Source organism: Adiantum capillus-veneris, chromosome 8 (genome assembly GCF_014529385.1).
Source record: "Adiantum capillus-veneris isolate H3 chromosome 8, ASM1452938v2, whole genome shotgun sequence".
Taxonomy (NCBI): Eukaryota; Viridiplantae; Streptophyta; class Polypodiopsida; order Polypodiales; family Pteridaceae; genus Adiantum; species Adiantum capillus-veneris.
Genome location: NC_140938.1, coordinates 30,505,100 through 30,524,629, shown reverse-complemented (window position 1 = coordinate 30,524,629; position 19,530 = coordinate 30,505,100). Strand labels below are relative to the sequence as shown.

Here is a 19,530-nt window from a genome sequence, read left to right as displayed (position 1 = left end):
TGACCATTCTATCGTGAAAACCAGGGGACGCCATCACCGAAAGAATCTTGAGGCAAATATGCTGGACTTGTTGTGAAACCCATAGGCAGTATCTCATACTATCTAAAGGATGCTCACACCTAGGGAAAACTGAGGAGCTGACTAGGGATCACAGATGAGATCTTGACAGACTTTTGAACTCGGCTTTGAGCTAGCAACCAAGCTCAGTGGATTACTGTCTGTTAGTGATTGGTCGTGCACAGGGGGATTGCAGTGGGGCTCTGGCTTATACATGGTGGACACCACCTTGATATCTATATATGTTTGCCAAGCCAGGCAGCATATTGAAAAAAGGGGATCTTGGGGTTGGTGGGAGAGGCAAAAGGACCACTCGCGAGGGTCCCACTTCAGCTAAGCTAGAGATTGAGTTCCAAAAGCAGATGACCTCTAGTCAATTTTGATTGCCTCCTCTGGGTCTGGGTCATACAACCATCGTCTTCCAGATGCAATGAGCAGTCTAATCATCTGAAATGTGCACTCCGAGACCACATCTGCTTCGCATTGAATGGGAGAGAGCTGACCTCCTCTTGCACCTCAAAGATAAACAGTCGCCGTAATTTGTGCGAGCTTTGACTGCAATCAGAGTCTCTTGCTGCGTGAAAGCTCCCATCCACATTGGGGCCTGCAACTCAAAATGGGCATGCCAGTCAGCTGAGAGCGGAGGTTGTATATCCAGATGCATAGTCAAGTCTCCCCGGATGATGCTCAATTTGTCTCTTGGCATCTCCTCAGGCATGCTACAAAACTGCATCCATTGAGCCGGGCCAGCTGCCATAAGCTCCCAAGCTACATGAGGTCTAGTACTCAACATATGTCCACGCTCTGCGCGAAGCAAAGGGTTCGAAATCAAAGGCTGTCGAAGGCGCTCCTCCATACAAGCTGATTGACTCTGACTCAGGCATGTGCACGTCTCCCAGCCATGAGCAGACTCATGAAAAATCCGTCCTCCCATCGCCAACTCAATCCAATTTTGCGCATCTCTGTGAAAATCGAGCGCGTCTCTTGCTGCCACGGTTTGCTAAGGGAACTTGAGTCTAAAGAAGCTCCTTCGATTGCTTAGCACCCGGAAGGAGTCCACAAACAATGAGCTTTCCTGGCGGGATACTACTCTATGAGGCTGGATGAATGAGCCCAAGACCACCTTGCCATACAACTTTGGCATGTGCAAGCTGCCCCTCTCTGGCAAACCATAGGTAGATCCTGATAAGCTTCTAAATCTATTTTCCAATACCCAGGATTGATGATATACTAGACAGGTTACAGGGTTCTACTTGCTTTAGCAAAATCGACTTGAAAAGTGGCTATCATTAGATCAGGATCTCTCTTGGAGATGTATATACAAGACTGCGTTTAGAACGCCCTTTCGATTGTACGTATTTGTTGATGCCTTTCGGTCTCACGTATGCTCCTGAAACGTTCAATAGGATGATAGACAAGTTTTTTAGAGAGTACCGGTCATTTGTGGGCACCTTTTCGGACGACATTATCATATTCTCCAAGAGTGAGGTAGAGCATAGACCATAGTAGTCTCGTACGGTCCCGTACGTTTTGTACGTGTACAATGATGTGCGGTACTAAACGAACTAAAAAAATTTATGATGTACGATGACGTTATGTACGTTCAAATTTAAAAAAACAAATAATTCTCAAGTCTAAGGGCCTAAGGCTTAGGCCTTAATACTTACTTATAGAAACTTGACATTTGTATAGATTACAAGTTAGTAGTTACAATACTACATAGTACAATGTAAAGAGTCAAGACTCAAAGACTAAAGAGAATGAGCATTACATAAACCAAAATGATCATTGAAATTTGATAAGTAGAGACCAAGTGGCAAGGGCTACAAAGTACTCAAAAAGTGGCACACCATAATAGAGAGACTAAATAGTAAAGTCGCTAGTCACTAGTGCTCTCATCATCTTCCTCATCTTCCTCTTCTGAGCCTTGCTCATCAACATCATCCTCTTCCTCACAAGAGTCGAAGGATGACAGCTCATAATCTCCATCACTAATGAGGTTGCCTTCATCATCATACTCTATCTCTCGAGGCTCTCTATCCTCGGAAGTGATGGCTGCCGCACAAGAGCCGCTTTCGGAGCCTCGCCGCACATAGGTCCTAGGAGCCTCCGTGGGTGTTGTTGATGCTTTGCCTCTACCTCTTGTAGCCCTGGCACCTCTGCCTCTTGTAGCTGATGTAACTCCATGGATGACGACCTTCTTGCGTGATCGTGTGCGAGAAACCCGGCGATCAATCTCCTCAAGCTCCAAGTAGAGCTCACGAAAAATCATTTGCTCCTCAGGGTCTTGCTCTTTATTGACACTCTTTAGAGTGTCAATCGTAAGTGTGAGCTCATCCACGTTGACCTATTTGACATTTACAACATTGGAAAATGAAAACATAATTAGTATATTCAAACTAATTAAAGACTAGACTCTAGAGTATAGAAAATGGAGTGAGTAGTGATTATAATTTATAATTTATACCTGTCGAGCCATAGGCATCTCATGCATAGAGCGCAACATGCGTAAATTGGAGCGACAATAGATAAGTCGCTCTAATTGCTTCGTTGAGAGCTTGTTTCGGATTTTGGTGTGGATGAGGGAGTATGCGGACCAATTACGCTCACATGCTCTTGATGAGCAATCCTAAAACACATCAAGAGAGGCATAAGCTATAAGAGACTATAGTTGAAGAGATTAAGCACAAAATGTAAAAGTTTGAGGCTTGTCGCTTACTTTGCCAAGAATCCTCAAAGCAAGTCGTTTGAGAGTAGGCAATTGATAGCCAAAGCTCTCCCACCAAAATAAAGGCTTCACCAATGATTGCCGCTTCCAACACAAGTTGGAAGTAAATGCGGTGCCTCGTTGGTCTCTATAGTTGATTACCTCTTGGAGAAATGCTCCAATGTCCTCTTCTTTTAGCACCTTAAAGAGGTAATTGTTGCGCTCCTCAATAAGCTCTTGATTTGCAAAGAGTTCGGGCTTCTTGTAAGTTGGATGCAAGAGAGCCGCAAAGTAATGGATAGGTCTCTTCATCCAATCCCACCGCTTTGTGATTAGGAGGAGAATGTCGTCTCTCTTGGGAGAGTCCTCGAGGTAATCACTACAAGAAGAGAGAGGAAATGTACTAAGTAGAGAAACAAGCATGTAGAATTTAGATATATAGAGAATGACATATGTAATAATAAATATGTAGTTATACCGTGTTCCATCGGGAGCCCCATCTAGGATTGTAGACTTCTCAATCTCCTTGTAAGCTTCCTCCATGAAGTGCCATAGAAGCCTAATAGTTGCCCCTTCCATGTCGGTCGTGCGGAGTGCCTTGTACAAGGGCAAGATCGCACGACAAGACCCTTAATTTCTTGCCAAAACTCCTCCCGCAAGCAAAGCCGTTGGATGGCTTTTGCATCTTGTTGGGAAGCGGCGGACTCTCCATTCATCCACTCCTTAAACTCATCGGAGACCATGGTCTTTTGTATTTTGTTTTGCACATCATAGAGCCGCTCTAGAAGTAGCCACATGGCGGCAAAGCGAGTGGCCGATGGCTTCTTCAACTCCAGGTCGGAGTAGGTGCGGTAAATGGCAAGCACCCTCACTTTGCCATTGATGAAATTGATGATGGAGAGTGCTTGGTTGAGGATATCTTTCACCCAACCTAGCTCCCCTATGTCTTCAAAGAGAAGGTCAAGGCAATGAGAGGCACATGGAGTCCATACTATGGATGGAAATTCCTTCTCTAGCCTCTTACTCATTGCCTTGCAATTTGAAGCATTGTCGGTAATCACTTGCACGACATGCTCCGCACCAACCTACACAAGAGGCATTTGTGACAAGAAGAGTTAAAACTTAAAAATTAAAACATAGGACTCATTGGCAATTGCTCAAGACATAAAGGCTCGATTTACGGTTTTACCTCAAGAATGGCTTGGCGGATGTGCTTCCAAATGAATGCCCCGGTCACTTTCTTCCCTCTCGAACCCGCATCCACCGCCCGCAAGAAGTACGTGCCAAGAGGACAAGAAACAAGAATGTTGATGATGCCCCTCTTCTTGCGGTCGCTCCATCCGTCGGAGAGGATAGAGCATCCATACTTTGCCCAACCCGCACGTACGGGCTCAAGTGACTTGTCAATCCTTGCCCTCTCTTCATCAAGCTTCTTTGTTCTCATGTCATGGTATGACACACCTGTCCACCCTTCGCATGGACCAACCGCCGCAATTGCTATGATCATCCTCTTCCATCGCTCCAACCGAAGAATGTTTGAAGGAGAGATTGCATTCAATCACCGTGCGGGCAATCTCTATTTCCGCGATTCTTTGTCTCTCCTTGAGGAAAGACAAGGGGCCGGAGCATCCACCCACCGATTTCGCAAGAGAAGTTTGCTTTGCCATCTTCGGAGGCCGGCCACCATCACTTGAAGACCCCTTGGACTTCTTGGACTTCTTGGAGGAGGCACTACCATCACATGAGGCCGCGGTGGCACCGGTAGCCATGGACATAGTTGGAGAGGCCTCTTCCTCCGAATCGGAGCTATCAACATCCGGCGACACGAACTCATCCGAGGTGACTCTACCCTTGCGTGTCTTCAATGGAAGATACTTTCTCTTGCATTCCGCAAGGATATCTTCGGGGATATTAGGACATGGCCCCGCTTGTCCTCCCATCTTTGTCAAGTGGATGATGAGACGGGTGACGGAAGAGGTCATAGCTTTTGGGCAATATTTGCACCACCACTTGCAAGAGTTTTGCTTGCCCCCCACCCGCTCAAAATATCGGCAATGCTTCTCAAAGGCTTCATGAAGAGGAGGCGGCATTATGTAGTATGTAGCTAGTAGCTACTAGTATGATGTATGATGTATCAATAGATTAGAGAGAGAGAGAGAGAGAGAGAGAGAGAGAGAGAGAGAGAGAGAGAGAGAGAGAGAGAGAGAGAGAGACCCAAGGAAGCTTGAAGGAGAGACCCGTCACCCAAGGGAGCTTGAAGGAGAGAGATGGTAGACCCAATGGAGACTCGAGAGCTTGAGCCCACTTGAGAGCTTCAATGGAAGCACATGGAGATGAGAGGGTAGAGCATTGAGAGGCTTAGGGCTAAAGCTTGTAGCTTGTAGTTGTAGGTTGTGTTGGATAACAAAGGGGAAGGGTTGCTTAAATAGGAGAGGAAGAGCATGTGAGGCTTGACTCTTGAGCAATGGGCATTGGCCCTTGGGCAATAAGCATGGCAATGGCCCATGGGCCATGGGCTTGCATTTGGCTTCAAAACTGCCTGTAAACGGCTCCAAAAGGCCTACAAAGTGGACGTTGCAAACGGTCAAAAACCTGCCAACGGTCATAATCTGCCGAAAAAAGTGACCGGACGGAACGAACGGAACGCACGGGACGGGACGGGTCCGGCCGGACGGAACGAGAGGTTCCGTTCGACGTACGAAAACTACCCTGGCATAGACACCATCTATTATAGGTTGTCCAAGCTGCGGCAATAGACATTGGCGGTTAATGGGAAAAAGAGTGAGTGTTTCTTGCCAGAGATTCACTTCTTGCGACACATTGTCTTTGCAGAGGATGTAGAAATGGACCCGGTCAAGGTTGAAACCATTAGAGATTGGCTAGATTTGAAGAATGTACATGCTTTTGTTCGTACTACAAGTGGTTCATTCAAAAGTTTGTGGCGATAGCTTTGTCGTTGAACAATTTGACTCAAAAAGGGGTTCTTTTTTCTTGTGGACCATCAGAAATTGCAGCATTCAAGACTCTAAAAGAGAAGTTGACGACTGGTGGAGTGTTGATGTAACGGAATATGGCTATAACATTGATTGTAGCGGAATTAAAGTAACAATAATGAGCATTTCCTTAAGAGAATTCTGAAAGAGCATAAGGAGAGTATTTGATTAAAGGTAGCAAAATGAACATTATACCTAGCTAGCTTGGCATGAACAATATTTGTAAAAGAGAGAGAGAATTAGAGAAATTGACAACAATTGAGGACCGGATTTACTTGGAGCCGGTCCCCCCTCTAAAAGGCTTTTGTATTATAGATTCTCCCATAAAGAGAGACTTGGTACAATACATGCTTTGTGTTCCTTAAGACCTTGTTGATGCAATGAAGATGGTAAACTTCATGCCTTGGAGCTTTAGCTTAGCATAGTAATATAGATGGTAGAGAAGATGAGCATGCCATTGAAGCTTGGCTCTTGGTTGGATTTTCATTCCATAGCCAAGAGGTGTTGGTGTAGGCTCTCAACTTCTTAAGCTTGGAGAAGGAGATGGAGATCTTGCTCAACATAATGAGAGAGTGTGAGCGAGTGTGTGTAGGAGAGAATGCAAAAAGCAAGCCCCCTACAAGCCTTGGTTGACCCCCCCTCCTAGCTCATGCTTGCACCTCATTGGCCCTTGCCAAGCTTAGCCAATCAGTAGTCTTGGTCATAACTAGCAATAGGGGTAGCATTTGGACAAGTGTCCTTCTTTCCTCTTTAAGAGATAGGGCTTGAACAATGCTTGGGTAATTATTTAATTAATCTAAATTCTCATTGGACCTCTCTAAAGGTCATTCATGTTGAGCGCAGGGAGTGTGTGAGAGGAGGAGGAGATGGGCACACACTGCAAGAAGTAGGATGCACAGCAGATCGAAAGAGAGAGAGAGAGAGCTCAAACGTAAGAAACCCACGATTGTCATTTTGAGGGTTCTTTGTTTTATTTAAGTACACTTATAAGTTGTCTGGCCAAAGTGGCCGGACACTTAATAAAAAATGTGTGTACTCACTTATAAGTGAGTTTTAAGTATAAGTATGTGTACACTATACAAGAAGGGGGGCCACAGGGGGCCTTTACCCCCAACAACCTCCCACTTAAAGGCCCAATGTGGTACCTTTAAGCAACTTCCACTAAGCGTATGCAATGCTCATGTTGAGACTTTGCAAGACTTTTAGTGAGGACATCTGCAGGGTTGTCTTGTGTTTTGATCTTTTTCAATGAGACAAGACCATCATCCAAGACTTGTCGTATAAAGTGGTACCGCACATCTATGTGTTTGGTACGAGCATGAAACATGGCATTCTTAGCCAGGCATACAGCACTCTGACTATCACAAGCAAGCACTGGAGCATGTGCAGGAAGACCAAAATCCCTAACCAACCTGCCAAGCCATATGGCTTCCTTAGAAGCCTCTGTGGCTGAAATATATTCAGCCTCTGTAGTGCTCAGTGCGTCAATCTTTTGCAACCTTGAACACCAAGAAATAGCACCTCCAGCAAGTGTGAAAACATACCCACTGGTAGATTTCCTAGTGTCAAGATCACCTACCATGTCCGAATCACAATAACCCCGCAGCGCAAGTGTACTCCCACTATAGCATATACATATGTCCTGTGTACCTTTCAAATATCTAAAGATGCATTTCACTGCCTCCCAATGTGGTTTGCCAGGGTTGGACATAAACCGGCTAACAACTCCCACTGCATGAGCAATGTCTGGACGTGTAGCAACCATGGCATACATCAAAGAACCACAGGCGGATGCATAAGGAATCCCTTTCATGACTTGTTTGGCATCATCATCTTTTGGGCAATCAAGCTTGCTAAGCTTTGTGTGTGGCGGTAAAGGCACACCAAGAGGCTTAGCATCGGCCATATGAAAACGTTCAAGTACCTTCTTGATGTACTTGTCCTGTGAGAGAAACAACAATCGTTTCTTTCTATCTCGCTTAATGCGCATGCCCAAAATATTTTCAGCTGCACCCAAATCCTTCATAGAAAAGGCTGAATTCAGCTCTTTCTTCAATGCATCTAATGTCTCTCTATGCTTTCCTGCAAGTAGCATATCATCCACATAAAGGACCAACACAATAAGGCTTCCATCCTCAGCCTTTTTAGTGTAAAGAGAGTGATCTGCATGACTGCGTTTGAACCCATGGTTGAGCATAAAAGTATCAAACTTCTTGTACCACTGTCTAGGGGATTGTTTCAACCCATACAAGCTACGTTTCTATTTGCATACCAAATGCTCTTTCCCTGGAATGACAAAGCCCTCAGGCTGTTGCATATACAGCTCCTCATCCAAGTCACCATGTAAGAAAGCAGTGATCACATCCATTTGATCCAGCTCCAAATCCAAGATAGCACATAAAGCAAACAGCACACGGAGAGTGGACATCTTCACCACAGGTGAAAAAATCTCCTAGAAATCAATGCCTTCCTTTTGTGCATAACCCTTAGCAACTAGACGTGCTTTGTACTTGGGTTTGTCATCAACACATTTGACCTTATAAACCCACTTGTTAGGAATAGCTTTCCTTCCTTTGGGCAAAGGCACAAGCTCCCATGTATTATTTGCATACAATGATTGCATCTCAGATTTCATAGCAAGCTCCTACTTTTATCTTCACATGAATGGGCCTCTTTGTATGTAAGAGGCTCTCCCTCATCCGTCAACAAGACACAATCCAAAGAGGGCTGAAACCTCTCTGGTTGTCTTCTTACACGTGTAGACCGCCTCACCCAATGATCTACATTAACCGGCAAGGGTTCTACATCATGCGGAACATTAACCCCATCAATTAGAGGTTGATTTTCAGCATTTATACCATGTTGTAATTGATTTTCAGCATGCTGATTTTGACCCTCAAGTTGAATTTCAGCATCCCTTTGCTGTCCATTATCATCTGGCTCAATGATAACACACTGACCCTCATGACCAGCATCAAAAGGAGCTGAATTTTCAGTAGAAAATGGCTGTGAAAGTGATTGATCATGCTGAAATTTCACCTTTTTCTTATCAAAGTCATTGGATGTGGCATTTTTCAGCAGCTTAGGTTCATTAAATACCACATCCCGGCTGCGAATTACCTTATGTGACCCCGGAATCCAAACTCTATATCCCATTTCACCTTCATCTCCATAACCCAAGAAGATGCCTTTCAATGATTTCATATCGAGTTTGGTCCTCAAGTCAACAGGCACATGTACATAGAGCATTCACAACCAAAGACTTTCAAGTGGTCATATGAAGCCGGTTTGCCAGACCAAACCTCTTCAAGGATGCCACCATCAAGTGCACGATGTGGAGATCGGTTGCATATATGCACCGCGGTTTTAAGTGCCTCTCCCCAAAACAATTGCGAGAGATTAGCTGTAGACAACATGCACCGAATCTTCTCACATAACGTGCGATTCATACGCTCAGTCACACCATTTAAAGATGGATTATAAGGGGCAGTGAGCTCCCTTTTAATCCCATTCTCATCACAAAAACCATTAAAATCTTTAGAAACATACTCCCCCCCATTATCTGTACGTATGTATTTAAGTTTCAAACCCTTTTGAGTACAAACAAAGGCATAAAACTTTTTAAATGCATTTAAAACCTCACTCTTGTCCTTGAGCAAATAAACCCATAGCTTTTGTGAACAATCATCAATGAAAGACTCAAAGTAACGAGAACCACCATGAGTTTTTATTGGCATTGTGCATACATCAGAATGTACAAGATCCAAAATACTAGCCTTTTTAGAGACTCCATGAGAGTAAGAAGCTTTTACATGCTTCCCAAGTACACAATCATCACAAAAATCAAGTTTAGAGCTTTTTACATCAATCCTACCAAGGGAGGAAAGAGTCTGCAGTCCCTTATGACTCATATGTCCAAGACGCTTATGCCAAAGCTCCATGTGTGATTGCACTTCTGCAATTGCAACAAAACGACCAGGTAATGCCTTGCAATGCAGATAATATAAAGTACCCTTCTTACTGCCTCTAGTCACAAGCATAGATCCCTTTTGGATCTTCCACATGCCACCACCAAATGTAGTGAAGAAGCTTCTGCTATCCAACTGCCCAACTGAAAGCAAACTCTTCTTGATACCAGGCACATATCTAACATCAGGAAGAGTGAGTTCCTGGCCATTATCAAGTGCCAGGTGTATAGTGCCAACTCCCTCAATGTCACAAGCATAGTTATTGCCCAAATACACCTTTTCAAGGTTTCCTGCAGTGTATGAGGCAAAACACTCCAAAGAGGGAGTTACATGAAAAGAGGCACCACTGTCAACAATCCAAGATTGTGACAGGCCATCATGAGTAGAAAGCAAAGCATCTATCACATCATGCTTAGTGATATGCATATCCTCAACAGTCATGACATGTGGATCTAAAGATGCAACATAAGATCACTAGTGTCTTCATTTTCATCAATCTCTTTAATGACAACACTAGAGATCACATTTGCCTTTTCAGGCTCACTTTCCTTAGGGTTAGAGCTGTCCTCTTTGTCATTTTTCTTGCCTTTTGCATTCATTTGCTTTTTGCGCTCTTCCTCTTTCTTAAAATACCTGCAATCGGGCTTTTTATGCCCCTTTCTTCCGCATTGATAGCAAGTGATGTCTTGCTGTTTTTCCTTGCTTTTGCTGCGATTTCTTTGCTTATTTGCAACATTTTGCCTTTTTTCATTGCGTCCACGCACATTATAGGCTGATCCACTGCCACTCCCACTTGACTTGCGTCTAATGTCCTCATTGAGGATAGAACCACGCACACCATCATAGGTCAAGTTGGAGTTGTTGCTCAAAGAAACAACCAATGCTTCCCAAGACTCTGGCAGTGCCATAAGTAGAAAGATAGCCTTGAGCTTATCATCCTCAAAACCCTGCAAACCTGAATCACTCAATTGACTCAAAATCCCACCAAAGGCATTCAAGTTATCAGAGACAGATTTGGACTCATCAAGCTCTAAGCTTACAAGCTTTCTCATGAGATGGACCTGATTTACAGGAGTCGTATTCTCATAAGTTGCTTTAAGCTTATCCCACACAGCCATAGCTGTGTCAAGTCCCTTGATGTCAACAAGGATATCATCAGTCACAGCCATCTTGATGTAAGTAATGGCTTTCCTATTAAGCTTAGTCCAATCTGCATCTGACATACCCTCTAGCTTATTTGCAGACAATGCATCATCGCACTCTTTCAAGAAAAGAATGCCTTGTATGCGATCCTTCCACAAATCAAAACCTGTACCATCAAACCTACGGATCTCAAAGAGGCTCTTAGAGTCCGAGGATGACGAAGTGTCAGCCATAATGAGGCAAAACAAAAACTGATAATTTTCAGCCAAGAAGTACAATCACTGTACCGCAAAAGCAAATGCAAATATACACTGTAAAAGTGTCTGCAAGAGCAAATATAATGCTGTAATTTACTTCAAAAGTAAAATTTTCAGCAAGATGACATATTGAGTATGTCAAACTCAACGCATAGAACAACCTCACATCAAGTATACATCACCAAATGCATTTGCAATGACCCCAATGTTGTACATGCCATAGTTTCACTGCATAAAGTACATTTGGCAATAGACATAAGTAGTGAAAGTTGCTCAAATAATTGAATAAACACTTGTAGGCTCCACAAGCCTCAATCTCTCTGCTCAAATTGACCACAAATGTAAGTACATAAGTGAAATTTTGCCGAATTTTTAAAAATTCAGCAAGAACCCAAATTCTCACCGCTCAATTCTCCACTGTAGCTTTGCCACCTGCACTTGTAAGGAGTAAACTTGGTAGTTTTTGCTGAAATTAGCAAAAGCCCCAAGTTTTGTTATGAATAATTGTTGAAATTTGACAAATTTCAGCAAAGTGGTTAAAAGTCCCAATTCCAAACGTGAAATTGGGTTCCCAAAGTGCCCTATGATAGCCTGTAAACCTGTTTTTGTTGTTTTTACACCTGAATATGTAGAAAATGGCATGTTTTTAGCCAAAAACAGCCCAAAAACACCTGTTTTGGACCTGTAATTCCCTGTTTTCAGCGTGTAAGCAATGGTAGTCGACGTACCGTACTTGGAGAAGAGAGAGAAAGTTGCTGTGTTGTTGTTTCTAGAGAGAGAAAATTTGCACAGGAGAGAGAAACTCCTTCCTACGTGCGAGAGATTCGCCCAAGGCACGTAGCCTCGCTCTGATACCAGTTTGTTGAGCGCAGGGAGTGTGTGAGAGCAGGAGGAGATGGGAACACACTGCAAGAAGTAGGATGCGCAGCAGAGAGAGAGAGAGAGAGAGAGAGAGAGAGAGAGAGAGAGAGAGAGAGAGAGAGAGAGAGAGAGAGAGAGAGCTCAAACGTAAGAAACCCACGATTGTCATTTTGAGGGTTCTTTGTTTTATTTAAGTACACTTATAAGTTGTCCGGCCAAAGTGGCCGGACACTTAATAAAAAATGTGTGTACTCACTTTTATAAGTGAGTTTTAAGTATAAGTATGTGTACACTATACAAGAAGGGGGGCCACAGGGGGCCTTTACCCCCAACAATTCAATAGGCTTTAGGCACATTGTGAGGGCAACCTTGTTAGGAGCTTGACATGTGTCCTATATGCCTCTTGTGGAAGGGGTGACTCTTGAGAGGGTGCCACCAAGTTCTTCTTTCTCTTAACATGGATAATCTGAAAATAAAAATGCGACAAAATATTTGTCCATCTCATCTTTTGTCCGAGAGTTTTTTCTGGGACAAGAAGTATCTGAAACTTTCTAGATTGGTGAACATTGTAAAATATGCTCTGAGTAGAAAATGGCACCACTGAGTAAGAGCATGGATGACTGTCAATAGCTCCTTTTGATAAATGTGTGCAACCCACTCGTGTCACGAGAACATTCAACTCTCATAAGCTACATGTCCCTCTTGCATTAAGACCGCCCTAAGACTTCAACCACACGCATCACAGTAAACCTCAAATGGCTTCTGTAAATTTGGTAATATCAACTGTCATAAAATCTAATATCTAACTATCCCAAATGATTTTCTCATATGGAACTGATCATTTATTGTGGGAAAATAAATGGGAACAAGAGTTAGAATATAGATATGTGCTCTTAAACCTATCTCAGCGCGGGACCAAAGGGAGAGAAGGCTACATCTCATGAAGGGTGCAAAAGGGAGATGGTCTATCAAAGAGCAATGAGCAAATAATGGACCTTAAAAAACCTTAGGGTTAGCTTCATTAAAGACCTCCAAAGGTTAGTGTTACAAGTCCTTAGACCTAGGACCTTTAGCCCTTAGGTACTTTAGACCTTAGACAAGCTAGGCCTGTGCTTGAGGTGCTTGTCATGCTTGAGATGGCTAAGGTGCTTGAGGCTTGAGGTGCTTGTCGTGCTTCATGACTAAGGTGCTTAAGGTGCTTGAGGTGCTTGATAACTAAGGTGCTTGAGATGCTTGATGACTAAGATGCTTGAGGAGCTTGAGGTGCTTGAAGTAAAAAAGGTGCCTACAAAGGAGGGGGCGAACCCAAGAAGTAGGGGAGGAGAAAACGTATTGTCTCGCAAGCCACACATAGCGGCTATTTCCGTGATTCACCTTTAGAATTTAAAGGATATGGTTGATCAGTATGCGACAAACCGAGATTTTGCAGACATCGTTGACCGGTTGCAGAGTGGCGAGACAATTGCAGGCTATCCTCTGAAGGAAGGTTATTTAATGCGGAAGACAATGTTGTGTGTTACTCAAGGGGTTGAGGAGCAAGGTTTTGACAAAGTGCTATTGTCCACCTTTTGCGGGCCATTGCGGCATTGACACCACCTTGAAAGGTGTGGAGAAGTATATTTTTTGGCCAAGGCTCAAAAAGGATGTGGACGAGTTTGTTCGCAGTTGTTGGGTATGCCAAAAGGTCAAGTTTGATCGGTGTAAGGCACTTGGTCCATTCCTAACCGACCTTGGGAGAGTATAGCAATGGACTTCATTTTTTATCTTCACAAGACTCATAGTGGGCATGATGCATTCGGACAATATTGACTGATTCAACAAACAGACCCACTTTATTCCGGTAAAGAAGACTGTTAAAGCGGACTATTTGGCTAAGCCGTTTGTCTCACAGATTTTCAGATTTCATGTATGCGTGATTCTATAGTTTCAGATAGAGACCCTGTTTCACGAGTTTATTTTGAAGGGCAATCTAAGAGAATATATGCACAAGGCTTAAATTCTCGTCCTCTTTTCACCCACAGACAAATGGCCAGTCGGAGATAGCCAATTCAATGGTCTTGAACTTGTTAAAGTGGTACATCTTTGATCACGGTTCATACGTCTACGGGGAAGGCACCATTTGATCCACCCATTCTGAGCACCAAAGATAAGATTTTTGAAGCAGAATAGTATACATAAATTCGGACACTACACTTTTGCCAAGGTACAGGAGGCTTTGAAGAAGTCTCAAGCACGGCATAAGAAGACGGTAGACAAGCATCGACATGAGTCGCAGCTGAAGGAAGATGCTAACTAGGGTATGAGAAGGCAACTTACGGAAACGAAAGGGTAAGGAGAGGCTTTTTCCAAAGCTAAGTATGCTATACTATGGACCTTTCCAGATCCAAGAAAAGATTAATGATGTATCCTTCAGACTAAAGTTACCAGATACTTGTAAGATTCACAATGCATCTCATGTGAGTCTATTGAGATCTTTCAAAGCTGAAGTGCCAGTGGACAGGGAGCCACATGAGCAGCCCGAAGTGGAAGAGATGACAAAGGAGATTATCATTCCCGAACAGGTCCTGGCTCACAAGGAAAGTGAAAGGTAAGCTGACACGACGGTATTTGGTTAAGTTCAAGAATTATCTGGCTCTTGATGCCAAGTGGATGGAGGAGGAGGACCTGATAGATACTCCTCAGATATTAGAGCTTTACCTTGAAGCTTTTGGTTTAGCATCGACTATTCCAAGAGTTTCTGATGAATCAGCAGGTTGAATCTGGTGCGATGCGGGCTGCACAAGAGGGGAGTTACTGCGCTCCTTTGTCATAGGTTACCTCAATGGAAGAAAGGATTTTTACTGAGCGTATGGTTGTATCAGTCCTCTAAGCTCGTGGCCCGGCCTTTTTAGGTTATTTGCGGGGGGGGGTGAGGTGGTAGTCGTTGAGTATCTTCATGCCTAAGATTGTCTATTTGTGAGGAGTGCTCAACGGCTCTGTTTATTATGTCTTGTAACATGCATATGCAAGCATCTGTGTTGCATCATGATGTGCCAACCACTGAATATTCCTAATTGGGTGAGATTGCCTCTGTATGTAACTTTAGTGCATCAAGACATCCCTTTAAAGATTAGCGCGATCTGGGTGGGATGGCTATTCTTGCTATGCCAGAATATAAAGAGCTCCGATATGGAATGAGAAAACCAAATGACCCTCCGGATTGACTCTCAGATGACCATATTCTTTATCTAACATGAGTTGTTTTGTAGATATAATCGTGGACGATTACTCTGCTGTTAAGAAGGGGAGATGTCACAAACTGCTGATGTGTCAAGCCACAAAGTTGTACCTTGTAGATGCCATAGGATTGTACCCGGTTGAAACAATATAAAGAAATAACGAAAGGGGCGCCATCATTTGGGGCCATTGCAGTCTAGGAGTGGAATTCCGTCACTCTGTGTCTCGTGTGGATTCTCTCCGTCTTTTTGTTCAGTTGTTTGTAGTGCTAAATGTTTCTCGGTCTATTCTTTTCAGTTGGCGTGTGGTGCCCGTCCTGTTACATTGGACACACTTATAAGGGCCCTTGGCCTATCCAAAAGCAGTTACATGAAAAGCTGTAAGTTCCAAATACATTAGGCCCCAAAGTCAAGCGCCTAGTGGGCTGTCTGTACACGTGGGCACATGATCAATCTTCCGCAAATCTCGTTGCAAGTCATGGCCCAGTCCATACGGCATGCCAGTCATCCAGCTCTACGCAATTCTTGGGCCTTGCTTTATTTTTTAAGGTTTTAGGCTGCTCGGCTGGGTTCCATAAGTTGGGAGGGTTAGGTTTTAATCCCTAATCCCTCTAGGCCACTCGGCAATAAGTTGTAAAATGGAACAACTTTTGCTTCATTTCAGTAGGGTTTCGGACCCCTCGGTCGGGTGGGCTGTATCCTTGGGCCATGCCATGTCATCACTTTGTGACAACATTTCATGATGCTTGAAAATATGTGCCAAAAAGGTTTGTGCCATATGATCAAACTTTTTTTTTTCTTTCCAAAAAAAAGATCCTTCTATTAGTTAATAAAGCTGCCCATAAGGCTACAAACGACCTCTACTAGAGAGGGCTACATCAAAAGCATGGGGAGACTCTCCCACTGAGTAAACAAAATATGTACAATGGGGCTAAATCATAAAATGGGAGGAGGAAAGAGCCACACAGGTGGCCGGTAGTGCCATTTGGATGCACCTTGGACCATGGTGAAGAAAGGCCTTGGGCGCCAGAGTCGCAGGAAAGCCTCTTTGCGCTCCCGCATGCGTTCGGAGTTGCCGTGAAGTCTCTCCAACTGACCCCTGAGAGTATGAATCAGCTCCAACCAAAAGTCACGAACAGTCTCCGCCAGTGGGACAGAGTGAGCCTCGAAGATGCAAAAGCAATGGGCCCGCCAAATGAACCAGTCTCAGGCCACATACGAGCTCCCAACACCCCTCTCTCACTGCATCACTCTTGAGGGGGTAAGCTCTGTGGCAGGCTGAAGTGTAGGTGGACCCTCCTGGATCACTCTCATCTTGCCTTGGGGTGCGGGGCTCGTGAGGGTGGACCAGGTTACAACACCCCAAGTGTACTGTCGCGCTGTGGAAAGAGCTGGCACTAGTCGAAGTACTCGAAGCCAAACCTGCTGTGTTGTGGGGCAGTCCCACAGACAATGACGCTGACTTTCTAAAGGATGGTCACAAGCTGCACAGGCTGCCGACAAGCCACTATGTATTAGCCAGATCCCCAGTGCTGTAGCTCTGTGTGCAACTAGCTGCTGGAACAAAGTGACTCTCCTCGGCTGTCTGGAGTCCCACAACCGCATGGTAAACACCCATAAGACGCTACATTCATTAGCTCAATTATGCATTGCTAAAGCTAGAATTACTCATTGAGAGGTGCGCAAAGTACAGACTCAAGGTGATCACTTACTGATGTAGCTGATGGTTATTTTGTCTTATGGGTGAAGCAATGGGCCCGCCAAATGAACCGGTCTCAGGCCACATACGAGCTCCCAACACACCTCTCTCTCGCTGCACCACTCTTGAGGGGGTAAGCTCTGTGGGGCAGGCTGAAGTGTAGGTGGACCCTCCTGGATCACTCTCATCTTGCCTTGGGGTGCAGGGCTCGTGAGGGTGGACCAGGTTACAACACCCCAAGTGTACTATCATGCTGTGGAAAGAGCAGGCACTAGTCGAAGTACTCGAAGCAAACCTGCTGTGTTGTGGGGCAGTCCCACAGACAATGACGCTGACTTTCTAAAGGATGGTCACAAGCTGCACAGGCTGCTGACAAGCCACTATGTATTAGCTAGATCCCCACTGCTGTAGCTCTATGTGCAACTAGCTGCTGGAACAAAGTGACTCTCCTCGGCTGTCTGGAGTCCCACAACCGCATGGTAAACACCCATAAGACGCTACATTCATTATCTCAATTATGCATTGCAAAAGCTAGAATTAATCATTGAGAGGTGCGCAAAGTACAGACTCAAGGTGATCACCCATAAGACAAAATAACCATCAGCTACATCAGTAAGTGTAAGTGTGTGTATCTAGATGTATCAATCCTAGGCAGATGAAGTATAGCAAGGTATAGACTTCAACGCACTCACCCACAGAACAAGATACCTACTTTGCTACATTAGTAGCTCAAGTGTTTGTTGTGTAGCTAGATGAAGCAGGCATAATCAGATGAAGTGACCAAGTGTGTGTGTGTGTGTGCCCACCCTTACCCAGGCACCATACTCAATGTTAAGGCAGTAGGCCAATTGAGTATGGGCCTACTGCCTCATCAAGTTGATGAGTGTAACAAACTGCTGACGTGTCAAAGCCTAAAGAATGGAGCCAACTTACAGATGCCGGCCGAGGGGCCTAAACCCTAAGAAGAACAAGCAACAGAAGAAGTGTCACAGAGTGATGACGTGGTTGCCGAGTGCAAAAAACCCTAACCCTAATTTCTGCCAGAAACCCTAATTGCTGAAACCCTAATTTTGGAAACCCTAATTGCTGAAACCCTAATTCTGCTGAAACCCTAATTCTGAAAACCCTAACCCTAAAACCTGCAAACCCTAATTCTGGAAACCCTAACCCTAAAACTGCAACAGCGTGGCTGATTTCCGAAAATTGCACTGGCATGATGACGTGGCAGGTTGTACGGATTTCTGTGATTTACGCTTGCAGCTTTTGGCATTGCTTTTTGGACCAGAAGCTTTTTTGTTTGAAAGCTTTTTTTTAACTGCTTTTTGGATCAGAAGCTTTTGATTTTGAAAGCTTTTCATGTAAACTACTTTTTAGGCCAAGGGCCTTTAAATATGAGGCTAGGGCTCATTCTCTGGCATGCTTCCCCCTCGATCAAATTTGCTATCTTGTTGCTTATATGTGTCCAGACATCTTGGAGAAGGTGCAGAGTCTGGAGTACCGGCTTGTACTTTGATGATGCAATATAAAGAAATACCGAAAGGGGCGCCAAGGTTTGGGGCCAATACTCTCTAGGGTGGAATTCCGCCACTCCGTGTCGCGTGTCGTCTCTCTCTCTCTCTCTCTCTCTCTCTCTCTCTCTCAGAGTTCTGTTGTTATTGAAGTGCTAAAAGTCTGCTCAGTTTGTTCTTTTCTATTGGCACGTGGTGCCCGCCTTGTGACAGTGGTATCAGAGCATCAGGCGTGTGCTTTTCTAAAAGCATACCGGTCCTACAAAAGAGCAGACAGAGCTATTGGAATTTGATTCGAGGTATCTTCTCCCTCCAACCCGGACTTATTAACCACTCCCACCCTTCTTCATCGCGCATCGGGCGCACTCCCGTCTTCACCGCAGTGTCTTACAGGGCATAAGCCAATTAAGATCACTTGCAAGAGAAGGATCCAGATTTGTTTCAAGTCTGTTTTTCTTAGAAGCAGTGCCATGCAGATGTTGATGTCTACAGCTACCAAGCAGCATACTCCAAGTACTTGGCAAGCTTTCAAGAAAATTTTTGCCCGAAGTTATATGGTTTCTGACATCTTCCTTTGGAGTGCAACTTCTGGCAAAGTGGGGTATCCTGAAATGCTTGCCATGGAAACCCTAGCAGATTATAACTTGAAGTTTCTCGACATCTCCCAGTAGATGTCTCTTCACGAGCAGATGAACTTGGAGACGGAGTGCGATTGCTATCTTGGGACTACCATCGCCACCAAAGAAACACTGTTTGTCCAAGAGCTGATGGACCATGCTGTGCTCCGCTACGACCTTATGGAAGAAACCTAACCCTAATTTTTGGTGCAGGTTTCAGGATGGAAAGTCAGTTGACTTTTCGAGCTCGACTGATGTCGAGATTGCTTTTTAAGTTTGAGTTCTGTTTGAGCTTGTTTGGTGATCCTGTTTGGAATTTGTTTGAAATGGATGGTATCTGTTTTGAACCTGTTTTGGTGCCGATTTGAATTGTTTGACTCTGGTTTGATACTGGTTTCAATGATTGGTGATTTTACTCCCGGGTGGAGAAGTGAGAAATACTGTTTTGGTATTGTTTGAACCTCGGAACGATGCAGGCTGATGCCTGGGGAGCGTTTCGTTGTAT

At 44.3% G+C, this 19,530-nt stretch overlaps 2 protein-coding genes across 4 annotated transcripts in view; one reads left to right on the top strand and one right to left on the bottom strand.

Annotated features, from left to right (window-relative positions):
• The window catches only part of LOC147451891 (P-loop containing nucleoside triphosphate hydrolases superfamily protein), a 78,564-nt gene that overhangs the window by 40,835 nt on the left and 18,199 nt on the right, over nt 1–19,530 (top strand). The window lies entirely within an intron of this gene.
• On the bottom strand, nt 1,937–3,076 carry LOC147451892 (uncharacterized). The gene is made up of 3 exons (XM_086518738.1): nt 2,777–3,076; nt 2,525–2,686; nt 1,937–2,404 (listed from the first exon to the last, which is right to left on the bottom strand). Exons 1-3 carry the CDS (start codon nt 3,074–3,076, stop codon nt 1,937–1,939), a joined length of 930 nt encoding a protein of 309 aa, XP_086374864.1.